This window comes from Rhinopithecus bieti, unplaced genomic scaffold (assembly GCF_001698545.2).
Source record: "Rhinopithecus bieti isolate Rb0 unplaced genomic scaffold, ASM169854v2 scaffold_34391, whole genome shotgun sequence".
Taxonomy (NCBI): Eukaryota; Metazoa; Chordata; class Mammalia; order Primates; family Cercopithecidae; genus Rhinopithecus; species Rhinopithecus bieti.
In genome coordinates this window covers 62,168-72,800 of record NW_016814542.1, presented here as the reverse complement: position 1 = coordinate 72,800, position 10,633 = coordinate 62,168, and the positions used below count along the sequence as shown (strand labels likewise).

General features: G+C 39.3%; 1 protein-coding gene across 1 annotated transcript in view; it reads right to left on the bottom strand.

The window, feature by feature from the left end:
• Positions 1-10,633, bottom strand: part of LY75 (lymphocyte antigen 75) — a 97,955-nt gene that overhangs the window by 59,359 nt on the left and 27,963 nt on the right. Inside the window, exons 10-13 of the mRNA XM_017851308.1 lie at positions 9,990-10,078; positions 9,681-9,850; positions 8,080-8,279; positions 6,495-6,637 (exon numbers count right to left, since the gene is read on the bottom strand). Coding sequence (XP_017706797.1) covers positions 6,495-6,637; positions 8,080-8,279; positions 9,681-9,850; positions 9,990-10,078 — 602 coding nt within the window. The remainder of the gene's footprint in view (positions 1-6,494; positions 6,638-8,079; positions 8,280-9,680; positions 9,851-9,989; positions 10,079-10,633) is intronic.

Genomic DNA, 10,633 nt, shown 5'->3' with positions numbered 1-10,633 from the left:
AGAATTTTAAACTAATTTCTTATTTTAAATAAATAATTGCTTTTCTTTATTTCTTACCTTTGTTCAACATTACCTCATATTTTAACAACAATAAGTACTTTTTCATCTTTTCAACCTCAAGGTTTTTGACTTAATGCAATGGAATATGAATGAGGACTGTCCTGTTTTGGTTTTCATTGTTATATTGTTTTCTTCCACAGAGAAAGATCCACTAATTTGTGGATTTAAGATATATCCAGTGGAGACAATGAAGTCCAGTTTAAATTTAGTAGCTAAAGAGGAATTTGCAGTTTATGCCTTCTGCTCATCAGAGCTCTCTTACAGGCTTCTGAGTGTATCATACCACCCGAGTGCTGGATTTCTAAACCACAGGGTCTAGACAACTGGCATATACAGCACAATTAGAGCCAGATGGCTAAAACAGAGAGGCAGTTAAGTATTCTTCCTCATACTTATTTGGGGGAAATAACTTCATTTCTCCCAAATCTTTGCACACTATATATTTGGGCCTGGGGAATTCGTGTAGAATTTTGTGTTTCCCTAAAGTAAGCATTAGCTATTTTATCTTCCTTACACAATCCACAATACAACCAGAAAGATGATCAAAGATCATTTGTCACCTGCATTGCAGAGGCTCCCACTGGCAGCCTTTTAGAGGTTTGTCCTCAACTTTCTAGGCTCCTTAAGCCCTTACCCAGTCTTCTCTCAGCTAATAGCTCCCCTTCCTTCCAGTTAGAAACATCTCTGCTTTCAAGCCCATTTCTGGCTCCTTGGCTGCATCTCAGAGGACAGTTTCCTAGAGAAGAGTTTGCTCGATTGTCCAAAATTTCTAATCTCTACTACTTTCTGAAACTGAGTTTCATCTGAACACAGAAATTTACAGATTTCAGCTTCATTTTAAAGAACTCACTAACATGTCATAAATATAGAAAATAATAGCTACGTGTATGTTATTTTTTTTGTGCAGGATCAGAAGTGGAAAATATTTCCTCAATTGTAACTCATTCCTGGTTTGACCTAGTTTAGCTGTAGGAAGATAAAGGGAAGAAGAAATTGGCTATCACACTAATCACTGCACACTTCCAATGTTGATTTTAGAAAATGTGAAGGAAAAAATTGTACCTGATCATAACCAGCGAATCAAGTCAAACTGAGATTCTCTCTTTCTCTTTACAAATTCCTGGTGCTCCAAGCACTAAGTATATGGTTTTAAAACTACTGGGTTATGAAGAGATTGCATAAAAGGTTAATATGTGTAATTGTGCTAAAATTCCTATTCTCAATCAAATTTCCTGCTGTATCTGGTTGCTAAGGAAAACAGTATCTTAGCCATAAGCCCCAGTAAATACTATTTGATGAGGGTGCTTATTCTACAAAGCCTTAGATTTATGTCTAAATCCATTCATGCCACATCACAGGAGGTAGTGTACACAGCAGCAATGGCATTGCAAACAAGGCTTTCTTCTCTAATCCTATGGCTATTTTTGCCCTACAATGGCTTTCCCTGTTGGGCTACCATTAGGAGTTGCAAAGATCTTAGAGCCTTAATGATTTGGTGCACCATGAATCTTTTTCCCTGAAATACAAATAGAGATGTGGAACTTAGATTGTGAGAGGTACAGCAGTAATCTGACTTAACTCCTTGGCATGCAATACACAATTTGGGCAATGGATATCTTGCTGAGAAAGGTCAATTCCTGCAATAAAAAGCCAAGGCATCAAGGAGTACGCTTTAGAATCATTTTCTAATATAAATGGGTTTGCTTCCTTCTTTCCTTTAAGCCATAGTTACAATTTTGGTTTTAGAATATGTTCTGTAAGCACAGCACAGGCAAACAATTTCTTTATTATGGAGAAGTCATTAAGCAAACAATGCAGTCTGCTTACTATGGCATTGTGTTAGCTGCTAGGATCCGAGTACAAATAAAATACAGTTCCTATGAGTGAAGGGATTATGGAGATTTGTTTTTTCTCTGTGCTGTTCTGTTTTCTAAATTCAATATGCATTATTTTTATGATTAGAAAAAAATTAAACATAGTACACTCTATGGAAAATAGGTTTTGTAAAAGCTATATGCGTAGAGATGTAAGTAAACGGAAAGGGTTTACATTAAGTGTTTACTATGTTTATAATCAGGAGCTAGGATTTGAGGTGATTGTTTGCTTCATTATCCGTTTTTATCTTTTCCAAATTTTATATAATGAACTTGTATTAATTTTTTAAAGAAGGGAGTGCTCAACAAGTGTGATTCGGCCGGGCGCGGTGGCTCAAGCCTGTAATCCCAGCACTTTGGGAGGCTGAGACGGGCGGATCACGAGGTCAGGAGATCGAGACCATCCTGGCTAACACGGTGAAACCCCGTCTCTACTAAAATACAAAAAAACTAGCCGGGTGAGGTGGCGGGCGCCTGTAGTCCCAGCTACTCCAGAGGCTGAGGCAGGAGAATGGCCTAAACCCGGGAGGCGGAGCTTGCAGTGAGCTGAGATCCGGCCATTGCACTCTAGCCCGGGCAACAGAGCAAGACTCCATCTCAAACAAAACAAAACAAAACAAAACAAAACAAAAAAAACAAGTGTGATTCAAAACAAAGAAACAAATCAAAAAAGTTTCCTTTCATGTTTTGTTTCCTGGTGTAATCCATTCTGTATATGCATGCTCTTAATGGTCATTTCTATCACATATGATATTCCAATGTTTTCTTATTGTTTCTCACAAATATCTACAACCTCATTGCTTAGTACTTATCCATGGCTCTTCGTTCCAGATAGAGTTACTAACCACTTGCTTGGGATCTAGACCTTATATCAGCATTTTACTTAAAAATACTTTACCTGGATAGTATGATATTGTCTGTGTCAAGCTTGAAATCTGAGGGCCATTAAGTTGCCCTGCTTGAAACTTACATGTCAGGAAGTACTGGTGGTGTATTAGAAAGGCCATGCCCCACACATATACACCGTGGAATACTATGCAGTCATAAAAAAGGATGAGTTCATGTCCTTTGTAGGGACATGGATGAAGTTGGAAACCATCATTCTGAGCAAACTATCACAAGGACAGGAAACCAAACACTGCATGTTCTCACTCATAGGTGGGAACTGAACAATGAGAACACTTGGACACAGTGTGGGGAATATCACACACCGTGACCTGTCATGGGGCAGAGGGATGGGGGAGGGATAGCATTAGGAGAAACACCTAATGTAAATGATGAGCTAATGGGTGCAACAAACCAAATGGCACATGTATACATATGTAACAAACCTGCACATTGTGCACATGTACCCTAGAACCTAAAGTACAATTAAAAAAAAAAAAAAAAAAAAGAAAGGCCATGCTCCAGAGGTGGCCACCATGAGGACTTCCATGATCACCAAAGTCACACTGGAAGCTTTGGTCATGAGCAGAGTGAATGTGAGAACTGGGTTAATGTTGCTGAAATCAGAAGCTTGTTCATCGGCATGATGGTAGGATTGGGCTCTCATTGGTGAAATATAAGTTATTTGAGATGCGGGGATTAGCTAAAATATTTAGAGAAACTCTCACACTTCTCAAGAATGTATTAGAATTTTGTGAGGCCACAGCCTGTATCTTAGTAGGGCTTGATTCTAAACAATCCCACATCCAGTCATTGGGTCCTGTGATTGTGACGGCCTGATACTCACTACAATAGGAACAGAACGCTGCCACAGAATGCTGCCACATCTGCTCAAGTAAACCTGTGCAAGGTGATAATTAAAACACCAAAAAGGACAGAATGCTGGGATGTTGTCAAGCTTACAAAACAGGTTGTATAAAATGTTTTGTGTCTGCTTCAATGAATGTTTGCATAGCAAATGTCTGTGTGTATGGAAAATTTTGGTCTGAATTTTGTATTTGTTATAATCTATTCTCAAGGTTGAGGGAATAGCTAACACTCACCTCAAAAAGAACCCGAGAGTTGGTATTTAGTATATACAAATTACCTTGGGTCAGTCTGCAGTGAAATTTTGTATATTAATTTCTAACACTAGACAATGATGTCTAGAATACCTGAGATTCTACACAGATGCTTAATAAATAAATATTTATGGAACACAGGTATTGTATTTTACATTAGGTTCCCAGTACACTGTAGTGAAACTACATTCTCTAATGAGAAAAACACAGCAGAAACTATATTAGAGCAAATCTGGGCCAGGCACTGTGGCTCACATCTGTGATCCCAGCACCTTGGGAGGCCAAGGAAGGTGAATCGCTTGAGCCCAGGAATCTGAGATTAGCCTGAGCAACATGGAAAGACCTGTTTCTACAAAAAAAATACAAACATCAGCTGGGTGTTGTGGCATGTGACTGTAGTCCCAGCTACTTGGGAGGCTGAAGTAGGGGGATTACCTGAGTCTGGGAGGTTGAGGCTGCAGTAAGCTGTAATCACGCCCCTGGACTTGAGTGACAAAACAAGACCCTGTCTCAAAAAACAAAACAAAACAAAACAAAAAGCAAATCTGGAAAATATGGAAATTTCCAAAGAAAATATTTTATTCATTTATTTTTTAGAGACAGCATCTCACTCTGTTGCCCAAGCTGGAGTGCAGTGGCACTATCTTGTCTCACTGTATCTTGAACTCCTGGGCTCAAGTGATCCTCCTGACCCAGCCTCCTGAGTAACCAGGACTACAGATGTGTGCCACCATGCCCAGTTAATCTTTTGGTTTTTTTGTTTGTTTGTTTGTTTGTTTTTTATAGAGACAGGGTCTCCCTATGCTGCCCAGGCTGGTCTCGAACTCCTGGTTTCAAGTAATCCTCTTACCTCAGGTCCTCAAAGTGCTGGGATTACAGGTATAAGCCACCACACCCAGCTCAAAGAAAAGACTTTAAAAATCGCTCAAAATCTTACTTCCTAGAGATATAATAGCCATTACCCTTTTTGATATATTTTTGCAGTCTAGTTTTAAGTGTAAATAATATATGCTTTACTCTTTGATAATTTATCTTTTCCTCTGCTTAATATATATAAACATTTACACATTATAGTATTGTTTTTATCTTAATGTGCATGAGATGAATTTCAAACCAAGATTAACAATAGTGATGATATAGGGATCCTTACCTTTTTCAGACTTTCAGGGAAATGCACTTAACAATGCTTCATCATTAAGTGTGATATGGCTATTAATTTGAGCTATTCTTCTATTCTAATAAGAATTTATATATTAGTTATATTTATTAAATGTAAGTGTATATTTATGTATTAAACCAGGAATGAATAGTGGATTTTACCAGATGCATTTTCAGCACCTATTAAGATGATCACATGACTTGTGATTATTAATTCAATTGCTATTTGAGTACATATGAGACAAGCATATAACATAAGCAAAGGAAGTGGGGACAAGAAGTAATAAATTAGAGACCATGGCAAATCGGAAAGTCAGGCCCCATTTCTGGAGGCCACCAGCTACTCAGTACTAACTTATTTGTTGCACAATGAAAATGTTGCTAGTTGCTTTAATTTTTAAAATTAAAAAATTTTTTTAAAATTTAATTTTTAAAGGATTTTTATTAGAATTTCACAATTTTGTAGTATTTTGTGGCCCCTTCCTCCCAGGAAAAGAACATTATAGTCTTAGAGCTGGATAAGTACTAATTGGCAAGTTTTGTTTTAAGTCTCTTTCAAAAGCACAGACTTTATTATTGAACAAATTTGCAGACTCACACTTAATCAAAACTGAAAATGGGATGGGCTGGTGGTTCATGCCTTCAATCCCAGTACTTTGGGAGGCTGAGGTGGGCGGATCACCTAAAGTCAGAAGTTCGAGACGAGCCTGGCCAACATGGTGAAACTCCTTCCTCTCTGTATATATATGTACATATGCATGTATATGTGAGTGTGTACAGATATAAATATACACACAGGCACCTTGTTTTTGTTTTTTGTTTGGTTATGTTTAATGACTTAAGATCAAACTCCTTCCCTGGCAAACAAGGACATTCCAATTTCATATCCAAATCCCATTTTCTAGCTAATTTGTATGACTCATTTCTCCTTGACCATATCTGTACATTCTGGTCTCAGTTCCTTTGCTTATGTTCTGATTTTTTTCTGGCTCCTTCTCCTTCTCCTATCTTGCCTTTTGAAATAATACCTACCTTCCAAGAATCAGCCTTCTTTATGACATTTTTCCTGATTATACTCCCGGAAATACTCCCTCCCTCCTCTGAATTCCCGAGGCCCTTCCTTGCCTATGTTCTAGATTTTCTGCCATACATTGCTGTTGGACTTTATTAAACAAAGGGTAGGGAATACATCTCATTCATCTTTAGATTCCTCATAGTGTCTGCACATTAAGAGTGCTTGATGTTTGCATGACTGCTAAGCAACAAATGACCTTTCAGATAATAAAACATGTCCATTTTTTTTTTTCCAACAGGGAGAGAGGGTAAGAACATACCAACTTTGAATATCTAGAGGACATCAAATTCAGCAGAGAAATTCTCATTCTAAAAGCATTACCTGAACTGGTCTGTTAAAAAGTGAAGAAATTCCTTTATTTCATCCACTCGGCTGAAGCTAGAAAGGTGTGCTCCAAGGGCTTGGCAGAATCGTTCAGCTTCTTCCCAGTTCCTCTTTCTCACAATTCTTTCTGCATGGAATACCTTAGCAAAATATAACGTTAATTTGTTTTCTGGTACAATCTTAAAGTATTTCACAGTGTTAAAGTCAATTACTGTCATATGTGTGGGCCCCTGAAATGAATTCTGAAAGGTGTAATGAAGGCTCAGGTAAATGCACAGATACTGAGACACAGACTGGTCCGGCTGAAAGTGCCAATTCAACTGAGGGCCAGCACAGATGCCAGTCCCTGTGGTCAGATGGATGGCCTTCCTCAGCCAGGCTGGGGAACTAGTCCAACAAGATCCATGTTCTCCCGTATTCCTAGGACCTTGAAAGATAAAATGAACCAGTAGGCAAGGCTCTAAAGGATACATACACATGCTTTGGGAGTAGGCTTTGGCAAAGAAATGTGCTAACAATAGAAATTTTGAATATAAGACACTGTGACCTACACAAAAATAGAACTATGTTCTGATGAGGTAGAACCAAAGAGCAGTCTGCACTGGTGTGTGAACATTGACAGAAAGTGGCAAAAGTAAACCTGGAACTTGGGCTGTTTCAAAAGAAGAAAGGAGAAAAAGAAAGAAGAAGAAAGAAGAAGAGGAGGAGGAGGAAGAAGAGATGATGACACAATGACAGGCCAATTTACATTTGTCCCAATTTTTCAGTTCCTTGTAATATAATTAGATGGTCTTGCCACAGCTCCCTGGTGGGTGGAGTATACTTCTTTGTCCCTTGGCATGGGGCTTGGCCATATGACTTACTGTGTTGATGGGATATTAGTGGAGGTAAAGTGAGCAGAGGCCTGAAATGTGCTTATATGGTTGGCTTGCCTTCTTGGGCTCCAGTGATATACCATGAGAACAGCCAACCCCTGCAAACTGTTGCCCTTTCAGCCTGAGCCCTAGAATGAAGGGCTGGAGCCCAGCACAGCTGACCTGAAGTTGGGAGCAGAGGTCACCAAACTAGATCAGTCAAACCCTAGATGGCCTGGAGATCTGTGAGAATGTGAGGCTATATGTTTGTTGTCATAGTCACCGAATTTTGGGGTGGCATCTAATGGTTTGTTTATGGGACTAGCTGACTGATGCAGACCCAAATATATAAATATAAATATATATATATAAGTTTTTACACTATAAACAGTGCAGGAACTATCAATTTGACAACAAGAATTAGAGGAATATGAGGATCATAGGCAGAGCGGCAGTGTGGCATATAGTATACCAACTTACTGGGAAAAAAAGACTTTGGGAAGGAGCCAGTTCTTGGGCCTGCCTTTTTGGGCAGGACACATGCAGGGTGTGGGGCTGAACCACCTTATGCCAGAGGTTCAGCAATGCCCTGCCAAGGACTCTGTGCTCCAGAGCACTTTAGTTAGGTTACATAGGACTATCGAGAAGAGCATAATTTGTACAAGGACATGAACCAGGATACTGGAAAAATAACTTCATTGAAGGATAGAATGAGAATGTCACTTTACCTTATAACAAGAAAGACTTGTGGGGAAACTCTGCCAGCCTTCAGGACAGGGGTCATCAGGCTTAGGGGCTGCTTCTTCAGGCTCAAGGGGTCCACTCATTTTCTTGCAAATTGAAAGTGCTTTGAAGTTTCTGCAGTCCTTCACCTCCCACTTTCCAAGAGACTTTCCAGTAGACATAGCCACGCAGCCGCCTGGGGAAGCTGGGATTGAAGTGGAAAGCTCAATTAACAATTAAAATGTTAAAGTTCAAACATCTTCTAGTGTTCCTACTCTTTATTTCAGCCAAGTTGGGGAGAGAATAAAAAGACATGGAACAAAGAGAGGAAAGAAATGTGTTGTTCAGAATAATAATGATAGGTGTTTACTATTTGTAAAGTACTTTTCGAAAAAGATTAATCCTCACAACAAACATATAGGGAGGATTCTATTGTCATAATTTGAGGTACAGTGAGAATTAAGTGACTTGTTCAAGGTCATAGAATTAGTAAGTGGTTGCTCCCAGGATTTGTGCCCAGGTGGTATGTTTCTAGAGCTGTACCCTAAATACTATTGCTGCTTAGGATAGTGGTTCAAATTAGCTTAACAACTTTGAGCAGTTTTTAAGCAACCTAGTAAACCTCAAAACACAACTCTCCCAGATTCTGATCCAAAGGAAAAGCTGGTATAATATAGAAGGAGGTATGTGGTAACATACATTTGTTTACTGTTTATTTTATGACAGTCATAATTTTATGTATTCATAACAGTATTAAAAGTATGAAACAGTATTAAAATAAATAATGCAAGATAGCCTCCATAATTCTTACCCATTGAGAATAATGGAAGAAAACACATTCAGTTTTGATAAAAGGTTAGGAAGCAGAGAGATGAAAATGTAAAGAGCCTCACATGGGCGCTTCGAGATTCTATCACAGAAAAGATTTTAAAAACTCACACTGGTGCCGGGCGCAGTGGCTCAAGCCTGTAATCCCAGCACTTTGGGAGGCTGAGACGGGTGGATCACGAGGTCTGGAGATCGAGACCATCCTGGCTAACACGGTGAAACCCCGTCTCCACTAAAAAATGCAAAAAAACTAGCCGGGCGAGGTGGCGGGCGCCTGTAGTCCCAGCTACTCGGGAGGCTGAGGCAGGAGAATGGCGTAAACCCGGGAGGCGGAGCTTGCAGTGAGCTGAGATCCGGCCACTGCACTCCAGCCCGGGCGACAGAGCGAGACTCCGCCTCAAAAAAAAAAAAAAAAAAAACAAAACTCACACTGGTGCTTCTAGCTCTGAGCCATTAGATGGTGGTTTGGGAGAACTAAGTTTTTGAACTTCTTTCACTGGATTATTCTCAAGGACATAATAGGGAAGACACAGCCACTGCTTCTATGTATGTTTCCATAGATAGCCTCCAATCCTGAAGATCATCACGTCCCTCACATTTCAAAAGTAAGTGAGGAACACCTTTGAGAGGAGTGCTGCCTTTCACCAGTCACAGTATACTGCTACTTTAGTGCAGCACACTAACATGGCACATGTATACACATGTAACAAACCTGCATGTTGTGCACATGTACCCTAGAATTTAAAGTATATATATAAAAAAAGATTAAGACACTCACCTGGCTCAAGAAAATTCCAGTTGGAAAAGGTTACAGACCACCTTGTTCCACCAACAGTTGCCCAATTATACTCTCCACGAGAATTTACATCTCTCAGGCCAGTCCAGAAGTATTTTCTTAGAGATTTATCATACTTTTTCATCAAATCATTTAGGTATTCTTGTTCAAATCTACAAAAGGAGAATCAAATTGGCAAGTGTTTCACAATGATTGACTCTATTTGAAGATGCACCTTTTTCTTATGAAGACTGTTTAGCAAAAGAACTCAGAGTTGAAAGTTTCTGAGTACAAGTTTACTGATGGTCACACCTGCTAGTGATAGTCAGATTGCAGTTTGTTCCAAAAGGGACCTCATCCTCGTAAATCTTGTAACAGGTTTCTCCATGTCTCTTCCAGCCCTAAATCAGAGGAAAAATACTGTCAAACTGTTTTCCAGACTTGATGGTGTCCCCGTCTGGCAAGCATGTTTCTGTTACATTGATAGCATCTTAGAACATGTGGAAATTGAGGACATGGCTATTGAATTCACACATGTGATGGGGTTGGGATGCAATTTCACAGATAACTTCCACAAGACTGTGAGCCTGTGTCAGACAAAAGGTATGGGTTAATTCTCTTTATTCTTGGAGGCTGGCTCATCATAAGAGTATAATATTCACTGGATGAATTATTTTTGAATATTGATAATATTAGTGGGGGAAGTAAAGACATCAGCCTTGAGGATAGTAATTCTACAAATATTTATAGAAATTTTCAAATTTCTGCTTCTGTAAGAAGCAATATGCTATAACTCACTGCCTTCTGGCTTGTTCTAACATAAATGAACAGAAACTAGTAGTTTCCTCAATTTTATAAGTCTGAATTATTTAAGTCTCAGCTACCATTTCTAATCAAGAAGTTGTGGCCGGGCGCGGTGGCTCAAGCCTGTAATCCCAGCACTTTGGGAGGCCGAG